The sequence below is a fragment of the Saccopteryx leptura genome, chromosome 2 (genome assembly GCF_036850995.1).
Source record: "Saccopteryx leptura isolate mSacLep1 chromosome 2, mSacLep1_pri_phased_curated, whole genome shotgun sequence".
In the NCBI taxonomy this organism is placed as follows: Eukaryota; Metazoa; Chordata; class Mammalia; order Chiroptera; family Emballonuridae; genus Saccopteryx; species Saccopteryx leptura.
The window spans coordinates 343,634,036-343,655,946 of record NC_089504.1 but is presented as its reverse complement, the minus strand read 5'-3'; the positions used below and the strand labels follow the sequence as shown (position 1 = coordinate 343,655,946).

Sequence of the window (21,911 nt, the reverse complement as noted above, 5' to 3'; positions counted from 1 at the left end):
GGGGATACTTTCCAGCCCTCAACTCAATAATGTGAGCATCTGAATAGTTTTTCAATCCCGAAATTGTGGATTTAAAAGGAATAGCGGCTCCATTGCTCTGGGCGCTGCTCCACAGTCCCAGCTGTATTCCTGAACTAATTTTTTTTTTGTTTTTTTGTATTTTTTCCGAAGCTGGAAACGAGGAGGCAGTCAGACAGACTCCCGCATGCGCCCGACCGGGATCCACCTGGCATGCCCACCAGTGGGGGGGGGGATGCTCTGCCCACCTTGGGGCGTCACTCTGCCGCAATCAGAGCCATTCTAGCGCCTGAGGCAGAGGCCACAGAGCCATCCTCAGCACCCGGGCAAACTTTGCTCCAGTGGAGCCTTGGCTGCAGGAGGGGAAGAGAGAGACAGAGAGGAAGGAGAGGGGGAGGGGTGGAGAAGCAGATGGGTGCCTCTCCTGTGTGCCCTGGCCGGGAATTGAACCCAGGACTCCTGCACGCCAGGCCAACGCTCTCCCACTGAGCCAACCGGCCAGGGCCCTGAATTGATTTTAAAGAAGCAGGTGGTGTCCTGGGACCATTCTCATCTTACCCCCAAGTTAAGCCCCCAGTGTGAATGGGCCTGCACAGGACTGCGAGACCTACACCAGGCTGTTTTTCCCAGCCAGTGCTAATAAACTTGCCCACTTAACAGCCAACAAATTTGGAGACAGGGATGGTTTCTGATTTGCAGCAGCTGAGTTTCTGTCTTCAGCTCTCCTCACACTGATTTTTCCCTGGGATTTTTGGACAATTCAGTGTCCCCAAAGCCTCAGATATAGTGTCTAGGAAGGAAAGGTGGTCTAGATGTGTGTGTGTCTCTGTCACTTCCTTTCTTGTGAAGCATTAGCTTTCAGGAGTCACTAACTGTCCCAAGGCCCCTTTCCTAGCAGGCCAGGTGGTGCCCAGACCTAGAGGAGGCCTGGCCGGTGCAGGAGGAGGCTGGGAGGAGGAGGTCTCAGTGGCCAAGAGACCCTGAGGAGCCGAGTCCCTGGAGTTGTTCCCTGGATTCACTCAGGTCCGGTCCGGCCGCTCTATGATTCTGCAAGAATTGTGAGAAGCAAAGGCCCTGGGGAAGAGGCTGCTAAGACAGCAATGCTGGAAAGAACTTTCTGGAAAACTTCAAGGCTTCCAGGAATTCCAGGCAGCTTCATAGCTAAGAGTCACTGCAAGATGTGGAGAGGCCGCCCTGGGGTAGGTGGGAGGTGACAGTGGGGTTGGAGTCGGGGTGGTTGGACAGGGGGTTTGGTCCTCAGTCCTTTGTTCTCCATGGAGAATCTCACTCTGAGCTGGGAGAGGCTGCAGAGTCCCCCTCCTCAGGGTCCTGCCCCTGAGGGGAGATGGGCTGACCCCCCTTCACGCGCTTCCACTTCATCCTCCGGTTCTGGAACCACACTTTGACCTGACAAAGGAAGCAAAAGCGGGGTTACTACAACCACCTCCCCAGCTGATGTTCAAGCTAGCCAGGGTGCAGCTCCAGGGACCCTACCTCTAAACACTGCTCGCCCCTCCTCACTCCTCCAAAGTTTCCATGAACTGAGACCAAAGGGAGGAGCCCAGAGGCCTGTCTTGTGTCTCCAGATTAAAAAAAGAAAAAGCCCTGGATGACATGGGAACAGGTTCTAAAGTTCTTATTGGCCCCACCCCCTTTCATACGCCCCACCCCTCATGTGCTACCACCCCCTCCCTTTAGCTTCTGTTACCCAAATCAGGGAACAAAGAATTACCAGCCTCATTTTTAGGCTCATTTATAAAAAAAAAACACTGACCAGCTTAGAGGGCTCTGGTCTGCACATTTTCTCATCTGAACTTCAGCATTACCTGAAGAGTGGGGTTATGACCTGTTTTACAGATGGAGACCCAGAGAGGATGGGAGACATGTCCCATGGGTCACAGGGATAGGAAATAGTAGAGGCAGGATTTGAATCTAAGTCTTCTGATTCTAAATCTAGTACTCTGGCAGAGTGCTTTATCACCTGAAACCTGCTCTCAATATTATTGTTGTTGTTATTATTATTATTATTACTATTATTATAGTTTACTTTTGTCAGAGCTTGGGTGTGGGTGGAATTCTCTGAGGGAAAGCCCAAAACAAAGGGCGAGGAAGTTTTTCTCGGCGTGTGCCCAGGAACACGCCGCATACCGGAATCACCTGGAGAACTTATTAGAAATGCAGATCCCAGGCCCACTCATTATTACTGCAGTCTTTTTCTGGAGCTCCAAAATCTGCGTTTTAACCAAGCATCTAGGTGATTCTGATGTACACTCAAGTTGGGGATAACCAGGGGGATGAGAGAGCCCAGGAAACGAGGGATGCCCAGAAGAGGAGGGTCCTCAGGGCTCCTACCTGCCTCTCGGAGAGATCCAGGTTTACAGCTATCTCGTATCTCCGGAGCCGGGTCAGGTAGTTATGGTGAGCAAACTCCGCCTCCAGCTCCCGCAGCTGCTCCTTGGTGAACGCTGTCCTCTCCTTGCGGGCCTTGCTGCCGCCCTCCAGTTTCCCTCGGTTCTCCTGGTTGTCTGGGGGAGAGAGGACCCCAATAGGAAGATATGAGTTTCCAGGGCCTTGGTTCCCTTTCTTTTGTCCTCAAGCAGTGCGGCCAGCTTTCCCTATCTTATTGTTAAAGCATGCTGAGAGAGAACCCACGTTGTCCCTTTATCTTTCCTTCTAGTGTCTAAACGCCCTGAGAATTGGAAAGTTTTTAAGTTCCCATCCTCAGGTGCCAGCGTCCTCACCCCCACTTTTTTACTCCCCAAAGCGCAAGAAGCTGCCTTTGGCTGTTTGATGATCTCTACCACCCAGCTCACCCCAGTCTGACATTAGTAGTGGGCAAGATGCTCTAAAACAGAGGTTCTCTCTCCTCAGCAACATCTGCATTACCTGAGAACTGTTAGAAATGCAAGTCCTGGATCCTCACTCACCCCGTAGACCTACTGAACGAGAGAGGTTCTGGGAGAGGGGCCCAGCGATCTGTTTTAACAAGACTTTCAGGTGATTCTGACATGCGTTCAATTTTACAAACAACTGCTCCAAGACCTTGCTAAAAGGGTGTTCTGGTGACAGCGTCAGCAGAAAGCTGGTCAGGCTTGCAGGATCTCAGACACCCCTTCTCCACTACTGAATCAGAATCTGCATTTTAGCAAGAGCACTAAGGGCGGCTGTGTGCACATGTAGGTCAAGAAATGCTGCTTTAAGCTTCTTTTCCCCTTTGCCAGTAGGAGTGGTCTGAAAAGTTCATCTATGAAGGAGGCTCCCAGTTAGCCACAGCAGGGTTTCAATCATAACCACTAACTGGGTGCAGGACCTACTCATCACAGTAACCACACTAGCTGAGTTCTAGTACTAGCCTATTTTATAGGTCAGAAAACTAAGCACAGAGAAGTTAAGCCAGTTGTCCAAAGTTCATCCAAGTGCAATCAGCCAGTGAATGGCGGAGGCAGGAATCAAACCCAGGCAGTTCGACTCACATACGGCTCAAATGAAATGTAAGTAGGAAGGGTTTACAAACTGTAAAGTGCTGTACAAATGAAAGGGACTGTACATTATCTCCTGAGTACCGTAACAGGGTTCTACCTTCACGTTTGGTGGTGGTGGGTGGAAAGGCAGCAGGAAAGGAGACCCACACACCTGCATGATTTACTAACAATGGGTGCCACGTGTCCGGTGTAGGGCTACAGGAACCTCTTTTCCGGCAAGCTCTAAAAGTTAGGGAAGTCTTTCACTTCCTTGTCCTGGTTTTACAGACATGGAGACCATGCCTCACAGTCAGGTGCTTTACTGAAAGCCGCACCCAACCCCCTGCCCTTTAAACGGCCCCCACCCCCACCTGGTGTGTGTGTTGTGGGGGAGATTATCTGTTCTGAGACCGAGTCTAAACTGACTGCCAGGCCACCCCCACAATCCTGGCCAAGCAGCCACAATGCAGGCCGGGGAGACCCCTCATCAACCCTGCCTGCCAGTTCCCTTCACAGCCCTTCCTTCTGCTTTCCATTCAGTGCCCTTGGGTTTCAGGTTCCTCTTCCTTCGCCTCCGCGTCACGCGGAGCCCGGGAGAAGAGCCGGCGGGGCGGCTCCCAGAGCTAGGAGGCGAGGGGTAAAGCGATTTGGGAGCCCCCCATCCCTGACTCCCGGGGTGTAGGGAGGGGTAAGGCGAGTGGGCGCCGCTGGCGTCCCGGGAACCGAGGAGGTGGAGAAGGGGCGGCCCTCGGGGGCTCCCCAATATCCCGATGCCCATGTGCTGGGGGTCGTGGCGCCGGATACGGGTGGGCCGGCTGCGGGGCGCGCAGGGGAGCAGGAAGGGGGCGCGTTCTCCGGCCCGGGATGCTCGCCGGCCGGCCTCTGGCTCCCGGCCGGAGAAGGCCGGTCCAGACCCCTCCGGAAGCGGGAGCGTGGGCTGGAGGGGAAGGACGCGCAGCCCCGGCCGGGTCCCTCAGGAGTCTTCGGCCTTGGCCTCCGCGGGCCGGGGAGGGCGGGCCGGGGAGCGGAGGACGGCCACCGGAGCACAATCCGGCCCGCGGGCCCCCGGAGAGGCCGGGAAACCCGCTCATTTCTTGCCGCCTCCTGTCCGAGGGCTCCGTGTTTTCTAGCCGTTCCCTTTAACAACCGAGGGGATGTAGAACCCTGGATCTCCTTGCTGGAGCCTCTGAGGAAGTCACTTAATTTCTCTGGGCTTCAGTCACCTCATCAAAAAATTGGGGAAAACAAAGCATGTACCTGCCAGGGTTACTGGGAAGACTGGACAAGTTGATGTGTTGGAAATGCTTTTAAAACTTTAAAGTGCTGGAAAATTTTAAGTATATTTCCAATTTTTCAACTCTACAAGATGCCATCTGAGGGGCCGGGGTAACCGCTTAGATGCAGTCACCTCTTTAATCCTCCCCACATACCACCCTTAGGAGTAGATCCCATTCATTATTGTCCCCTTTAGCATTGTTACACGGATTTGCGATAATTTGATTAATAACCCCCCCCCCCCCCCACACACACACACACACACACCGCCACCAGGGATGTAACTACCTTTCTCACTTGCTACTGTACCTGGCACGTAGGAAGTACTTGTTAAAATTTTACTAGGTCCTTCCCAGTATACAGAGGAGGAAGCAGTCTTGGAGAGACCCAGGCCCTTGCTCAGTGCTCTGGGAAGCTTTAAGGTGGCAAAACTGAGATTTGAACCCAGGCCCACCTGACCAAAGCTGAGGCCATCAATGCTGGCATCAGGTTCTCCATTTTGTGGCGGGCAGGCTGGGGGCTGGAGCTGTATCATGGCAGCTCTGCTTGTCTCCACCTCCAGGGCTCCCCTTGAAGGGGCTCATCCTAAGTGGATGCCCACATTCACTTACCCCTTCTCTGAGGGGTACTTATGTGTACACAGGTGCCCTATGGAATCCCAGAGGACAACCCCTAACCAACCCACCCGCTCCTTTACATAATACTCCTGAGAAAGACAAGGGGAAGTAGGAAGAGGACCCCCTTGAATTGGTCTTAGACTGGTCATGTGGGCAGCTGACCACCGTCAACCAAGCCGCTTGCTATATTCACTGTCCTCTCCCATCTCTGTTGTCCTTAGGTAGGTGCTGGGGCCTCAGGATGGGAGGGAAGAGGAAATAGGACAAAGTAACCTGAGCTGGGAAGTCTGAGCCACTGTGTGAACCTTGGGCAATCCCTACTGGGAGGGTGGGATGCTGGCACTGGGAAGACACTTGTCCCTCCACAGCTTCCCAGAAAGGGAAGCACTTTCATCGCTGGTAGACAAGGGCCAGAAGTACGGGAAGTTAGCTATGAAAACTGAACTGGAAGCTATGGTTCTCTTTGTTCTGCAACATTTTCATCAGGATAGAAAAAGACAAAGAAAAATTATGAGCACTTTTGTGCTATTTCTGGCCGGCAGGTGTTCAGTCTGCCAGCTTACGTGCACAGTTCGTGTGCAAACGACTCCTAGGATGGCTTGATCCCAAGAGTATACCATTGTTGAGGAGCCTCCCTCCTTCTCTGGGCCTCAGTTTCCCCGTGTGAAAATATGGAGTTGGGCTGGACCTTCTTTCCCTTGGGGAACTGGTGCCAGAGTCCTTTCTCAATACCCTGACATCCTCTTCTCTCCCTACTGCCTCTTCTGTTGAGAACCCCTGGTCTTGAACTGAGGCCCCTTCCAGTTTCAAATATTCTTATCTTGGCCCCTTGTTCTTCCCTTCAGCCAGACCTGGGATCTTGCCTGTCCCAGATCCCCCTCCCCCCAGGCTTCCCAAGATCCTCAGCCTAAAGATCAGGGCTATGCCAGGAAATTTCTCTTTCCCTCTGACAGGCAGAACTCATCACCCCAAGCTGAGCACGGAGGAGCTGTGTTTCCAGAGGTGCCCGAGAAACCCCTTGGAGAGCCTGGGCCTTTTCTGGCTCTAAGAAAGAGCTCTTTGACCTTGGGCACGTCTCTTAAGTTCTCGGAGCTTCAGTTTCCTCATCTGCAAAATGAAAATAGCTACATTCACTGTCTTTGGAAGGCTGCTGAGAAGGTCAGAGAAGTTGAGCAAGGTGTGTCTAACACCCGGCACAGTGCCTGGCACACTGCTGAGACTCTGAGAGAGACATCAAGGGGTTTTATTGGAGATGAGGCTGGAGAGATGACACACCGTGGAAGTTAGAGATGATGCTCCTCAAGGTACCATGCCTCCAGAGCTGTGTGAAAGGGACGCCTTTTCCATGTCTGGCATTTTAACTATACATATTTCCCCCTTCCCTACTACTTTTCTATGTCTCTGCTTGGATCTGTGTCTCTGGCCACTATTGGCCACTATTGTGTCAGACTTCCAGGGGGCCATGATTCCAGGCACAGTAACTAGCATTGATTAGACTCACTCATTGAGCAGACTCTTAGTCCTGCTTCTTTTTCACGGGCAGTGGGTCAGTGGGTGCCTCTTCCAGGACTGCAGAGGGAGGAGGCTGGTGCTCAGCGGGCTGCCCCAGCCCCTGCACAACCCTCTGAGCGAGCAGGGCCATGATGGAACAGTCGGCAGTGCCCAGAGAAATGCAAACAGGATGTGTATGTGATTGCGGTTTCCACCATGAGCTTTTACACCACCCAAACTAAATTATTTCATAAATAGCTGTCACTTTTGGCAGACCTTCCTAAATTCAGCAGACAGCTTTATCGGAGCTACAAGGAAGTTCAGACAGACTCTGGGGAACGTGCCTTTTTGGAGTCTTGTATTTCTCCTCCTCAACTCTCACAGCCATTTACATACATTTTCATCCAAGACCAGATAGAAAGCCATACGCCTTGTATTCAAATAACACTTTGCAGTTGACAATGTATTTCTTTTTCCCAGAGATAAACTTCTTTGGGGCTTTCATATATCCTATGGGATCATAGAATAGTAGAGCTGGGAGGGGAGTTAGTGATGATCTAACGCTGCTTTTTCATTTTACAGGTGAGCCGGGAGTAGGCAAGAGACTTGCCTAAAGACACACAGCAAGTCAGTGGCAGAATTGGACCTAGAACCCAGATTTCCTTGACAAGAAGCTGTTTCCATATATTAGGTTGCTTTCTGTTGTATCCTTTTAATAATTCTGTGAGGTAGGTAAAGTATGCATTATCCATTGAAAAGATGAGAAAATCGAGACCTAGAGACTTACCAAAATTCCCTAGGGCCAGTCCAGGAATATAGCCATTATGTTACCCTGTGCTGGGGAAGATGAGGAGCATGGAGGCTGTCCTCACTTCAGGGACAATGTTCGTGTCTGCGTCCAGGTCTGTCTCCCTGGGACTCCTCAGGGAGGAGATATTTGGGGCATGATGTCAGTAGGTGAGACCTTAACAAACCTCTGAAAACAGTGTCTGGCTTCCTTCACAGAGCACACCTTTGACATACTTGTTAATTTTGATACTTTCAACTTCAGAAGAAGGAGTCAAAACCCATTGAAATGGACAAGATCCGGATGGAGCCAACGCAAGACCAGTAGAATGCTGGCTTCTAGGACTTTCCTGGCTTCCTGGGCCTGGCCGGCCTTTCTCACTGGGCCCCACCAAACTTCATGTAGGGGCCCTTTTCCTCTCCTGTACATGTGTGAAGAGACATGGGTAGCGCCCCCAGCCTCTTGGAGGAGCCCAGCAGCGGGGCTGGGGAATTCTGGGTATATTTTCTAGGGGAGAAGCACATTGGCCTGGAACGGAAATGGCTGGCGTTGCAGCACTCTTTGCCGAGAGTCCCGGGGAGTGGGGGTGGGCAGTGAGGGTGGGGTGGATGGTGGGGAGGAAGAGTCAAATGGGTGGGGTGATGCAATGGGGTGTGGGGCGCCCAGGAAGAGGGGAACAGAGAGGTGAGGCGGAAGGGAGGCAGTGAAAATGAGAGGTGGAGCAGCAGCAAGCCTCCGAGATGGGTTGGGGGGAGGCATGGGCAGCACGGGGCTTTGTTGGTGTTTATAAGTTCCAGATGTCGTCCTTAGCTGTCACCAAAGGAAGTGTGGGCTTCGGGACCCAGACCCCACTGCTCACACTATTCCTCCAACACTGTGTTTAAGGAAAACAGGGAATAACATGGAAAATAAAAGGCTAAGGTGGGGGGTGGGGGAGGAACACTGGCCAGGAGCCAGTGAAGCCTGATTCAGTGAGCAGACAGGGCCCTGGGGAAAGGGGCTGGCTCTGGGGGTCTTCCAGGCCCTGTCCCCCTCCCCCCCCGCCACCCCCCACCCCCCAAAGAAAATAAAAGGCTGCTTTGCCTCTGGGATCATTCCCACCAGGTGCTCTGATTTATTCAGGCCAGAGAAATAGGTGAGTGGGGTGAGACTCCTAAGCCCCCGGCCTGGCAGGGTGCTAGGTAGGGCTGAGATAGCCCCTTGACTGACCTTGTCATGGCCTACGGGCTCATGACATAATGGCTATAGTCCTGGACTGGCCCTTCCATCTTAGTAGCTGGTTAGAACCCTGCTGCCTCAGTGGAAACTGACTTTCTCCAGAACTTCCAGAATGTGTCTGGCAGGGCCTGAGCAGACCCATGCCCAGGGTTTGTGCTGAGGCTCCTTAGTTCACTGGCCAGTGCTTGGGGTCCTGCTTTGGGCCTGTCCGAAAAGGAGAAGAAGGAGCTCTCACCGCCAGAAGGGCAGAGCGTGAGGTTTCTGTTCCTCCTCCCGAGCTGGCCACTCTGGAGTCTAAGGTTTCTTCTTAGCAGGGGGTTCTAGGGGTGGAGTTGGGATGAGAGGGGCTGCAGCCACTCTCAGCCCTGAAACCACACCCTCTCCAGCACTGCAGTGACCCTTGACCAGTGAGCCTACAGAGGCAGGTAGGCCCCGCTGGTGGACAGCTGCAAAGGCTCCGTTTGAGCTTGGGTCACAGCCGAGCTGGATTTTGAACCATGGGCAACCTGGGACGCAGCCCGAATCAGGGAAGACTTTGAAAAGAGAAGAGTGCTCATTTGCAGGTTTAGGGAGAATGGTTGAGGGGTTACAAATTGCTGGCTGTGGTCTTTATATCTATGATCTCACCGAGTCCTGCCGCAACACTATGCTAAAGCATCATCCGCATTTTTCGGAGGAGTAGATTGGGACTCAGTTCACACAGCCAAGATGTTGTGGGTCCAGGGCTTGAACCAGGCCTGCCCTGTTAGTACCACGGCCCAGCAAGGCGGTGGGGTGGATACAAACAAGATCTCCCAGTGTGGTACTCAGCATCAATCACTCTGGTGACCAGGTGACACTCACTGAAGTCCATTTATTTATTTATTTATTTTTACAGGGACACAGAGAGAGAGAGTCAGAGAGAGGGATAGATAGGGACAGACAGACAGGAACGGAGAGAGATGAGAAGCATCAATCATCAGTTTTTTGTTGCGACACCTTAGTTGTTCTGAAGTTCATTTATTTTGTTGTCACCTTATTTCCTTCTTCCTCTGTCAGAGTCTACTTCCTATAACTGTGTCTTCTACCCCTTTGTGGGTAGAAGATAAGAACGCAGGGATCTGCCCTGTGGGAGCGGACAGGCTCCGGTGGCACTGGGACATGGGGCTGGGAAAGCTCTGCGTCAGGCCCGCCTCTGAGATGCTGCTTTCACTAAGGGGGTTTGAACAGGAACAATTGTGCCACTGCTGAGAACCCCTGTCCTTGTCCCTGTACCCCCTGTTTATGGGCTGAATTGTGTCCCTCTGACCTGGTTCATATTTTGAAGTTCTAACCCCCAATCCCTCAGAATGTGACTATATTTGGAGATAGGGCCTTTAAAGAGATAATTAAATTAAAATGAGGCCAATCTGGCTGGTGTCTTTATAAGAAGAGTTGTTTTTTTTTTTTTTTTTTTTTTTAATTTTTATTTTTATTTTAGAGAGGAGAGGGAGAGACAGAGAGAGAGAAGGGGGGGGGAGGAGCTGGAAGCATCAACTCCCATGTGTGCCTTGACCAGGCAAGCCCAGGGTTTCGAACTGGCGACCTCAGCATTTCCAGGTCGACGCTTTATCCACTGCGCCACCACAGGTCAGGCCAAGAAGAGTTGTTGATTAGGAAATATAGACAGACATCAACTATTTCTACATAGAGAGGAGAGCCCACATGAGAATATGGCAAGAAGGTGGCCATTGGCAAGCCAAGGTGAGAAGCCTCAGGAGAAATCAAAGCTGCCAACATCTTGATCTTTAACTTTTAGCTTCCAGAACTGTGTGAAAATAAACGTCTGTCATTTAAGCCACCAAGTCTATGGTATTTTGTTTTGACAGCCGGAGCAGACTAAGACAGCCCCTAATTCCCCATAGCTGGCGCTTCCCACCGAGGAGAGGGAGCAAAGCCACGAGGGGTGCCTGCCAGGCTGATGCTAGCCCATAGGGACCTCTCTGTAAATCAGAAAGAGGTGCCCTTTCCTCTAGTCTGGAGAACACAGCCACATGAGCATGTGGCATCTGGGCTGTGGCAGTCCCCCTAACTGCTCTGCCACAGTGGGGCCACTTTATTGCTCAGCCACAGCACCTCCACTTGTTTCCCATGGTGGCCCTGGTACCTGGGAGCTGACCTCAGTACCCCGTGGGGGACTCCTGCAGAGTCAGCCCTGCCTGCATGTGGTTGTTTATGTCTTTCTGACCCCAGCACTCACCCTGACCCTGGACAAGTTTTATGATTGAAGTCTGGCTCTCTGCACACTTTTTCCTGAGTGAGACTGTAAAGGTTCTGATGCATTTTACAGAAGCACATCACACATGGTGGAAACCCTTATGCCAGGGGGTAGAGCCAACCTCAGAGAGAAGGTGAGAAAATGGATGAATGAATGCCAGGCTGCAATACAGACTATTGGTCAGACATTGAATGAGCGTCTTCTGTGTGCAAATGTTTCAGTAGATTCTAAGGAGACTTCACAGTGAATTAGATATATTTTGGCCCTCCAGGCACTTCAATTTTAGGGAGAAAGTCAGCCACAAGCACCTATAACTCTGGATGCAAGACCAACTGAGCTGTGATGCTAAAATGAGGTATAGACAGGGCTTGCTGTGTGTATGTGGGGAAGGAGGTCAAGAAAGAATTCTTAGACACTCAACAAACTAGAAATAGAAGGAGATTATCTCAACATAATAAAGACCTTATATGAAAACCCTATAGCTAACATCATGCTCAGTGGTGAAAAACTGAAAGCTTTTTCTCTAAGATCAAGAACAGGACAAAGATGTCCAATGTCACCACGTCTATTCAATATAACATTGGAAATTCTAGCCAGAGCAATCAGGCAAGAAAAAGAAAATAAAGTTGTCTGAATTGAAAATGAAAAAGTAAAATAATCTGTTTGCAGATGACATAATATTGTATGTGGAAAACTCTAAAGATTCCACAAAAACTCCCTTAGATCCTGGCCGGTTGGCTCAGTGGTAGAGCATCGGCCTGGTGTGCAGGAGTCCCGGGCCCGGCCAGGGCACACAGGAGAAGCACCCATCTGCTTCTCCACTCCTCCTTCTCTCCTTCCTCTCTGTCTCTCTCTTCCCCTCCCGCAGCCAAGGCTCCATTGGAGCAAAGTTGGCCCGGGTGCTGAGGATGGCTCTATGGCCTCTGCCTCAGGCACTAGAATGGCTCTGGTTGCAATGGTTGCAACAGAGCGATGCCCCAGAAGGGCAGAGCATCGCCCCCTGGTGGGCATGCCAGGTGGATCCTGGTCAGGCGCATGCGGGAGTCTATCTGACTGCCTCCCCGTCTCCAACTTCAGAAAAATACAAAACAAAACAACAACCAAAAAAACCCAACTCCCTTAGAACTAATAAACCAATTCAATAAAGTTGCAGGATGTAAAATCAACACACAAAAACCAGTTGCATTTCTATACATTAGCAATGAGCAATCTGAAAAGAAAATTAAGAAAACAATTTACATTTACAATAGCATCAAATAGAAGAAAATACTTAGGAATAAACTTAACTAAACTAAGGAGGTGAAAGACTTATACTGTTAAAATTACAAGTCACTGCTGAAAGAAATTAAAGAAGACAAATAAATGGAAAGATAGCCTATGTTTATAGATTGGGAGACTTACTACTGTTAAAATGTCCATACAGCCCAAAGTGATCTACAGATTCAATGCAATCCCTATCAAATTTCCAATGGCATTTTTTTGTGCAAAAATAGAAAAAAAAATTATTCTAAAATTTATATGGACTCTCAAAGGACCTTGAAGAAACAGAATAATCTTGAGAAAGAAAAGATGAAGTCACAATTCCTGACTTAAAACTACATTACAAAGCTACAGTAATTAAAACAGTATGGTATTGAAAATAAAGACAGACATATAGCTCAATAGAATAGAATAGATGCCCAGAAGTTAACCCTCACATATATGAGCAAATGATCTCCAACAGAGGTGCCAGGTTACATGACGGGGAAAGGACAGTCTTCCCCAAATGATATTGGGAAAACTGGATATCAATAGGCAACAGAATGAAGTTATACATTTATTTAAAAATTAACTCAAAATAGATTAAGGACTTAAACATAAACCTAAAGCTATAAAACTCCTAGAAGAAAACATGGAAGAAAAACTTCATGACATTGGGTTTAGCAATAATTCCTTGGATATGCCACCAAAAACACAGGCAACTAAAGCAAACATAGTCAAATGGGACTATATCAAACTTAGAAATTTTGGTGCAGCAAAGGGAACAATCAATAGATGAAAAGGCAACCTACAGAATGGAGAAAATATATGCAATTCATGTATCTGATAAGGACTCAATATCCAGACTATATAAAAAACTCCTACAAGTCAACAACAAAGGTCAAATAATATAATTAAAAATGGGCAAAGGACTTGAATAAACATTTCTCCAAAGAAGCTATACAGCTGACCTGTGGTGGCACAGTGGATAAAGTGTGGACCTGGAATGCTGAGGCTGCCTGTTCGAAACCCCGGGCTTGCCTGGTCAAGGCACATATGGGAGTTGACACTTCCTTTCTGCTCCTTCTCCCTTTCTCTCTCTCTCTTTCTCTCTCTCTCTCTCTCTCTCTCTCTCTCTCTCTCTCTCTCTCCCCCCTTCTCCCTCCCTGAAGGATGCTATATACAAGTGGAGTCTCTAAAATGAATAAAAATAAAATCTTTTAAAAAAATAAAGACATACAAATGGCCAACAAGCATATGAAAATAGGCTCAACATGAATCATTAGGGAAATGCAAATCAAAGAGATCACCTCATATCCATTAGGCAGGCCACCACCACCACCACCACCACCACCACAAAAAACAGACCCAGAAAATAACAAGTTTTGGTGAGGATGTGGAGAATTTGAAACGAGTTGGTGGACTTGTCAAATGGTACAGTGGTGATAGAGAAGAGTATAGAGCAGGGGTCCCCAAACTACGGCCCCGCGGGCGACATGTGGCCCCCTGAGGCCATTTATCCGGCCCCCGCCGCACTTCTGGAAGGGCACCTCTTTCATTGGTGGTCAGTGAGAGGAGCATAGTTCCCATTGAAATATTGGTCAGTTTGTTGATTTAAATTTACTTGTTCTTTATTTTAAATATTGTATTTGTTCCCGTTTTGTTTTTTTACTTTAAAATAAGATATGTGCAGTGTGCATAGGAATTTGTTCATAGTTTTTTTTATAGTCCGGCCCTCCAACGGTCTGAGGGACAGTGAACTGGCCCCCTGTGTAAAAAGTTTGGGGACCCCTGGTATAGAGGTACCTCAAAAAACTAAAAATAGAATCATGTGGTCCAGCAATCCCACTTTTGGGTAAACATCCAAAATAATTCAAAAGTAGGATCTTGAAGAAATCTCCGTACACCATGTTCATTGCAGAATTATTTAGAATAGCCAAGAGGTGGAAGTGATTCAAGTGTCTGTCCATCAACAGATGAATAGATGGATAAATAAAATGTGATATATATATATATACACACACACTAAAATATTCAGCCTTAAAGAGAAGGAAATTCTGTTATAATGCTATGACATGAATGAACCCCAAGGATATTATATTAAGTAAAATAAGCTAGTCACAAAAAGACAAATACTGCATAATTCCACTTATATGAGGTATCTAAAGTAGTTGAACTCTCAGAAACAGAAAGTAGAATGCTGGTTTCCAGGCTTGGGTTAAAGGAAGTTGTCATTCGATGGGTATAGAATTTCAGTTTTACAAGATGAAACAGTTCTAGAGATCTGTTGTACAATAATTTGCATATAGTTAATGCTACGACACTATTAACACTTAAGAAATGATTATGATGGTAAATTTCTGTTATGTGTTTTTGACCATAATAAAATAAGAGAGAAAAGGAGATTTCAAATACAAGATGTCCCATGATAAGAAATCTTAGACATGGTCATAAACTGTATTTAGAAAATCAGCACAGGTTCTAGTGGATACTAACTACAGTTTGAAATTTCTTAACTTTAATTTTCACTGAAATGATGCTATATACAAGTGGAGTCATCAATTAAAAAAAAGAAAGAACTTTTGGCCCTTGCCAATTGGCTCAACCGTAGAGCGTTGGCCTGGCATGTGGAAGTCCTGGGTTTGATTTCCGACCAGGGCACACAGGAGAAGCGCCCATCTGCTTCTCCACCCTTCTCCCTCTACTTTTTTATTTTTATAGAGACAGAGGGAGAGTCAGAAGAGAGGGACAGACAGGAACTGAGAGAGATGAAAAGTTTTTGTTGTGACATTTTAGTTGTTCATTGACGGGGGGGGGGGGGCTACAGCAGACCGAGTAACTCCTAGCTCGAGACAGCGACCTTAGGTCCAAGCTGGTGAGCTCTGCTCAAACCAGATGAGCCCTCGCTCAAGCTGGTGACCTCAGGGTCTCGAACCTGGGTCCTCCGCACCACCACCTGGTCAGGCCCCCCCCTTCCTCTTGATCTCTTTCTTCTCCTCCCGCAGCCAAGGCTCCATTGGAGCAAAGTTGGCCCCGGTGCTGAGGATGGTTCCATGGCCCCTCCACCTCACGCACTAGAATGGCTTCCAGCCGCAACCGAGCAACACCTCAGCTGAGCAGAGCATCGCCCCCTAGTGGGCATGCCGGGTGGATCCTGGTCAGGCACATGTGGGAGTCTGTCTGACTGCCTGCCTCCCCGCTTCTAACTTTGGAAAAATACCAAAAAAAAAAAAAAAAAAAAAAAAAAAGAAAGAAAAGTAAAGAAAAGAAAAAGAGAAAGAATTCTTGAACGGGACTATTTTCAAGTTGGATGTTCAAATAAGTGGGATGTCAATCGGCAATAAGAATGGAAGGGAGTAAGGGGGAAGAGAAAGGTGTACAGCAAGTTGGGTGCGGGGAGAAAAAACAGAGTGTGTTTGCAAGGCAAGTAAACTGGTGTGGCCCTGGCAAGGTGAGTGGAGGTGGAGTTGGAGGTGGAGGTGGGAGGGGTGGCCTCCAAACTTTTCTCTCATCTGTTCAGATGAGAGAAAGGGCAAAAGGGACCAATCTGCGGAGGATCTTAAACCTAAGGCAAAGTGGAAGTTCACCCAGTGGGTGCAGGCAGGCAGAAATGAGGTCTTGCAGAGGAGAAATGGGGAAGGTAGAGCTGTGGGGAGGTAAACGTGTTGGAGCTGAGGGTGGACGGGGCAAAGTGAGTCTGATGAAGGCCGGGTGAGCACGTGAGAGCCCAGCCAGCCGGGGGGGAGGGGGGGGGGCTCTCCCCGGTGGGGATCAGATTCACCTGCAGCCAGGCCGATCACGCGCGACCTTCCCTTGAACCCCGTCAGGAAATCACCGAGAAATCCCTCAACCCCATAAATTAAAAACAACCACGGTAGCAATGACAGATTGGGGGCAAACAACAGTGGCCTCGCAGCTGTCCGTGCCAGCGGGGGTCTTTCACACCCACTGGCCCAGGGCAGGGAGTGGCTGGGGTGCGATAACATCACACTGGTCTCCTAAATCAGTTTTGTTCTGTGAACTAAAGAAGGCCTTAGGACCTCCGCTTTCTTGATCATTTACTTGAGCAAATCAGCCCCACTTCCAGTAGGAGCAGTTGGGGCTGGCAGAGGAAGGAGAGGGGAGAGCAGAGAACATTCCTCTTGAAACAGACTTGCAATTAGTATGGGATGCATTCACCGGGCACAACCCAACCCCCCCCCCCCCCCCCCCCAGCAGATCTCTGAGCTCCAAGCTCCTAATTGATGACAACTGGATTCTTAGGACCAACAATGATTATAAGAGGTTCTCACATTTTACACCCCAGACTCAGGAATTTCTGAGACAGTGTACATGGAATATTCAGTTCCATGAATAATAGGGAAATTTGACAGAAGCCTGGTCCTGGAAATATGGACCTAATACCATTTTGAGCTTCTATTTATTGAATTTATGGACCAGGCAGTGTTAATCTTGCGGACCATTGCATTTAACCTTCACAATCACTCTGTGTGGAAGGCGCTATTGTTATAGTAGTTTCATTTTACAGCTGGGGATACTGAGGCTCCAAGAAGTTAAGAATTTTCCCAAAGTCATGCAGTCAAAAGTTGCAGGGCCGACTCTGCAACCTGTCTGCCAGGCTGTGAAGCACTACAGAAAACACGTATGTGATCGATGCTGGTTATCCTTCCAGAGATGGCTCAGCAGGAGCCAGGAGAGGCGTGTAAGGCACTCGCACGGAGTGCAAAACGCAAGGGGTACCTAAAACCCCATTAAATCAAGAGAAATCATATTTTAATGCAATGTTTTTAAAAATAAAAATGAATGCAAAAAATCCATGATGAATAAGATTTCAAAATTTTAAATAAGAATCCAACCAGTGACTCAGGATTGGCGGGGTGGAAAGGGGGTCCTTTGTGGGTTTGTCTCCTGTGAACAGATTCCTGAAGTGGGTTGTGAGCCTTGCCCACCGCTTTCCTCTTTCTTTATTTTTAGGCTCTTACAACGCTGATCCTTCCTGGCTCCTTCCCCTCCAGTTAAATCCCAAAGGAAGATTTAAAGCAACTAACAGGGTGATAAAGATTTCCATGCTGAACGGAGAGTGGGTCTGGAACCCCAGGGAATGAATGAAAGTCTGCTTGCTGTGCTCTGCCTCATGTGACTGTTGCCATTGCTGCTGCTCCTGAGGGGACCTCCTGTATGAGAGCCTTCCTGACCCTTCGAAGAGGACAGGAAATTCAGTAGAGGGTGTCCATGTCCTCTTGGGGTGGTCAGCTGTTTGGCACGTGAGCTTCCTCCCTAATGCAGTGCCATGGGCCACTGGCCAAAAGGAAAGACGTGCGTTTGGGTCTTGCTGAAACACGGAATGATTTTTCCTAAGCCCAGCCCATGGCTTTGCCCATCCCTTCCCAATGCCTTGGCTCCCAGTTCCCTGGAAAGTGGCTGGACGCAGCTGAGGAAGGTGTGGGCAGAGATGGTGGCCGGCGGCGCCGTGGAGGGGAGTGCTTGCTCTTCAACCAGGCTCAGAGCCAAGTCGCTGAGAGCTCCTCGGAGAGAAGCACAAAGTGCCCATTCTCGGCACGTCTCCAACCAGGGCTGGGAATAGTTGAGGATTTAACTGGTTGGAAATTTAAAGGGCCCTTCTGTTGAGCAGCCAGGAGGGCTGTGGTCATTATCATCCATTGTGAGAGCATTGAGGGACTTCTTCAAGCATATTTCAAAATCCTCATATTTCAAAATGAGGCTTGTGCTTGAAATCTACTGAAGGGTGTGGGATTTGTGTTTGAAGTTCAGGGTTTGAGCTTGCTTCTAGGATGACAAACTGTCATGGTTTGCCTGGGGCTGAGGGATTTCCTGGGACACTGGATACTTTCAATGATAAAATCAGAAAAGTCCTGGGCATATTGACATGAGTGGGATACTCTGTTTAGACTCCACTCTAGCTGTAATCCCCTCAATCTTTTCCACATATATAGAACCTACTGATAGGACCTGCTGGGTTTACCTTGCAAACTGGTGGGACTCAAAAGGCATAATGTATGTTCTCTGCCGCACCTTCAACCTCCCTGATTGTAACACCTCTGCTGTCAGTAGCATCTGTAGACCTCTCCTCCCTGTCAGTTTGAGCTTTTTGAGGGAGGTAGGGTGGGGGAGGGGCTTCAACTCTGCATCCCTAGGGCCTTGGCCAGAGGTTGGCAAAAAAAAAAAAATAATAATAATAATAAAATAAAATAAAAAATGCTTGGGAAATCGTACTACATTGAAAGTGCCTTGTAAAGCAAAGCACAGAATGTTATCATTGGTTGGTTGACACTCATTTTCTGCCTGCCTCTGGTTAGTCCCATGAGAAAGAAGGTCCTCTATAGGTTCACATAAACAGATGTTGCCCCAAGGATGGCTGTCAGGAAGGCACAGTGGGCAGTGGGGGCAGGAGACATGGGCACTGCCTTGTGGGGCCAGGGAACCAGACAAAAGGTGAACAGGCAGTGAAAGAAGCCAGGGAGGGCCCTGTGGGGAGATGTAGAAACTATAGGTCCCGACCACAGGGAGAAGATGGAATTTAGCTGGGGTCTTAACAAGAGGGCCAGCTCCAGCCTCTGGCCTCTGGGACTCCAGCGCTGAACTGGGCTTTACCTGCATTCTCAGGTCCAGGCCTTGCCCTTGGCTGCCTGCCTCCTTGACTCTCCTCAAATCTGGTGATCCCTCAGAAGGGCCTCCCCTGGGGGTCACCCAGACCTTAGCATGCTGAGCTGCCCCCTTGGCCTGGGTGCTCAGCTGTAGGGCAATACCTTGTGGGCCATCTACCCCAAATTTCAGCACTTCATTCCCCGTCACTCCTGTCTTCTCCCTTCCCAACCTCTAGGCTCCTGGAGACATAGGTCCTCACTCTGCCTGACCCCTAGGGTTCCAGCCCTGGTTCTAGCCTCCAAACTTCCATCTCAGCTGACTCTGTGGTGAGCAAACTCTGTGGCTCTGGGACCATTTGGAGCCAGCTGGAACATGGTGGGAGAAGCATGACCCAGAGGCAGCCCGGGGTCAGGAAAGTCCCTCTCTAGCCCTTGCCAGCCTACACCGAGGTTCCATCCTGTATGGCCTCCAAATCTTTGTGGCTCCTGTTTCATTCTCTTGCTGGATCATCCTTCCTGGGGCCCAGGAGTGCTGGGGACACAGACAGCCTCCATCACCAGAGAATCCTAGAACTCAGAGTAGGAGAAACTCTAAAGGTAACTCCTGTCTTTGAACAGGTTAGATAGTATGGTCAGGGCAGTTAGGCTCAGAGAAGGCAAGAAACCTCCCCAAGGTCACACAGTAAAAGAATGATCAGCTGTTCTTCAGCCACCTACCTGAACTCTCCTTTTTCCGTCTGGTTGACTTCTTCTCCGTCTCATTGGCAGTGCTCCCAAGGACTTCGTAGTCCTCACCTGGGCCTCTCGTGGCATCCACCAGGCCTGGGCTGCTAGCCCCCAACTCCCTGGAGCCCCCAGTTGGGACTGGGTTGAGCCTGCGCCGGGCCTCCGAGACAGAAAAGTTCCAGTCGGGGGGATGTGGGAAGGCGGGGTGCTGCTCAGTGAAGACTCGCTCCTCCTGGGGCAGGCTGTGTGGGGTGGCCGCCAGGCAGGAGGCCGAGAAGTCAGGGTATGCTGCTGTCGCCGGGAAGTCTGGTTTCTGGTGGAAGGAGAACGGGGTTGGCGGGTAGTGGGGTAGCCCTGAGGCCCCAATGCCTTCGGAGTGGGGATTTCGAAGGCAGCCCCAGACAGGGGCTGGGGGGTGGGGGCTCCTCATGCAGCTGCTGGCCACGGGATCCATCTGCTGTCTGCTGCACGCCTCAGTCTTTCAAAGGTTTGATTCTTACACTTTTTATATTCAAATTTTTAAAAATGAGAAAAAAAAATTAAATAGGAGGGAAAAATGTCCCACAGAAAGTTCACTCCAGGAACCAAAACAAAAACCAAAACTAAAGTCTCTTTTTTAAAGTCCACACACGTGCAGCCAGCTACACGTATGTGTGTGTGCGCACACTTATGTCCGACTTCACTCCTGGCTTCCTGCCCCACCACCACCACACCGCCTGCCTGCCTATTGGGGTCCCCTGAACGTGTATTGGTCGCCGATGACACTGAACATTTTCACTGTCCCAGCCCAGACGCACCAGCTGATGGACTGCTCGTCCGGGAGCCCGCAGCGAATGCCTGCAGAGGGCTGGACCAGGGCTGCTGAGACACACTTTTAAATGCTGCGGTGGGGAGAGAGTGACAAATTTCTGAAGTGAAATGTGAGAGAGGAGAGGGAGGGGTTAACCCGCACCCACACGATCGCCTCCAACCAAAACCCGAGCAGGCAACTATTAATCATCAGAAACCTTATATGCACATCTAATGGGATTTGCAGATGGAGACTTTTAAAGAAACATTGTCTGTATTTTTTTTTAAGGAGAGAGAGCAGCTCACACACACAACTTCTTTAATGTGCCTCCTGTAACACTATGAAGTTATTTTATTGCACTGTTAACAAAATTCCCGAAGTCTTGGATTTGGAAAAAGCCTTAAGTCAGGTCCAGAATCCATCAAGTGCCAAATTCCAGGGAGTGAAGCAGGGAATAAGTGCAAGAGACAAGTTTGCTGATTGCATTTGATTTAAAGGCCCCTCTACCGCTGCTTGCAAAAAGGAAGCTGGATTAAAAGAAATCTTTTTTTTTTTTGGCAAGTCTCATGGCCCACTAGGGTCTGTGGTATAGAGAAAGACACACTCCAGAAAAAAATTATTTCTCTCTGCCTGAAGTGACATTCTCAACTTTCTCAGTAACTGGAAAAAAAAAAAAAATCAGATTCTTCCTTCCGCTCTTTAACTCCCAACTTAATGCCAATTAGCCACACTCTTCTCTAGAGGGGTTTCAAGTCATTTATCTCCAGGGCAAAGAAAAGGCTCTTAGATAAGTCCTTGAAGTTTCCCCGGGCCTCCCTCACCTGCTCCCTGGCCCCCTAACCTTCACCCACCTGCTTCCCCCTCCCATCACCAGGGGCCAAATCTTCCATGAACTCTGGGGCACGGCAATAAGAATCAGGGGTAGTCTCATTCCCAAAGGAGTTCTCTTTGGCAAATGGTTACATGATCTTCCCGGCTGGTGCCAATCGTAGGAGGGCCAATTGCCATTTTAAATGGTTTGTCAGTTTACTTCATCCCCATGGCCTGCTGGTCACTGTGGAAGATTAATATAATTTCTTGGAGGATGGTATTCTGAGACCATGGCCCGGAGCTCGTCTCCCACTGATTTTTTCCATGGCCCAGAGAGGCAGGGTCGGGGCTGAAATGAGTATGGGCCATAATAGCGATGTCTCTGCTGGCTGGTTCCAAAGGAGAAGGGGTCTTAGTGCTGTAGCCTGGAGGCTGCACACATGCTCTTCATGAAATAGGCACTTCATCTTCTGGAATGAGCAGCCAGGGCCTTAAAGGCCAGCAGAGGAGATGGGGTCATAGCCACAAACCAGACTCATTTCTCTGCTTTGTCTAGAACTTAGCTGTTACATACACATTTCTCCTCCTAACCTCACCACTCTCCTATTATGGGTAAAGTAAGAATTACATTCTACATT

General features: G+C 49.2%; 1 protein-coding gene and 1 long non-coding RNA gene across 4 annotated transcripts; one reads left to right on the top strand and one right to left on the bottom strand.

Moving 5' to 3' along the window:
- Positions 1-392: 392 nt before the first annotated feature.
- On the bottom strand, positions 393-20,507 carry MEOX1 (mesenchyme homeobox 1). Of its 2 annotated transcripts, XM_066366318.1 has the most exons (3): positions 19,665-20,507; positions 2,371-2,543; positions 393-1,425 (listed from the first exon to the last, which is right to left on the bottom strand). In XM_066366318.1, the coding sequence occupies exons 1-3, from the start codon at positions 20,125-20,127 to the stop codon at positions 1,303-1,305; spliced, it is 759 nt and encodes a 252-aa protein (XP_066222415.1). In that variant the 5' UTR covers positions 20,128-20,507; the 3' UTR covers positions 393-1,302. The 2 variants fall into 2 exon arrangements, with proteins under 2 accessions (XP_066222415.1, XP_066222416.1); XM_066366319.1 differs by lacking the exon at positions 2,371-2,543.
- Positions 4,062-8,219, top strand: LOC136393688 (uncharacterized). Of its 2 annotated transcripts, none has more exons than XR_010749120.1 (4): positions 4,062-4,116; positions 6,329-6,675; positions 7,445-7,566; positions 7,849-8,219. It is a non-coding gene; the product is annotated as an uncharacterized lncRNA (long non-coding RNA). The 2 variants fall into 2 exon arrangements; XR_010749119.1 differs by having other exon boundaries at positions 7,445-7,764; positions 7,868-8,219.
- Positions 20,508-21,911: the final 1,404 nt, after the last annotated feature.

Excerpts from the sequence above, each read along its gene's own strand:
- MEOX1 (XM_066366318.1), bottom strand. The coding sequence starts at position 20,127 with ATGGATCCCGTGGCCAGCAGCTGCATGAGGAGCCCCCACCCCCCAGCC. Across the intron at positions 2,544-19,664 it reads ACGGAAAAAGGAGAGTTCAG|ACAACCAGGAGAACCGAGGG; the intron begins GTAGGTGGCTGA and ends TCTCTCCCCCAG. Across the intron at positions 1,426-2,370 it reads TGGATCTCTCCGAGAGGCAG|GTCAAAGTGTGGTTCCAGAA; the intron begins GTAGGAGCCCTG and ends TTCCTTTGTCAG.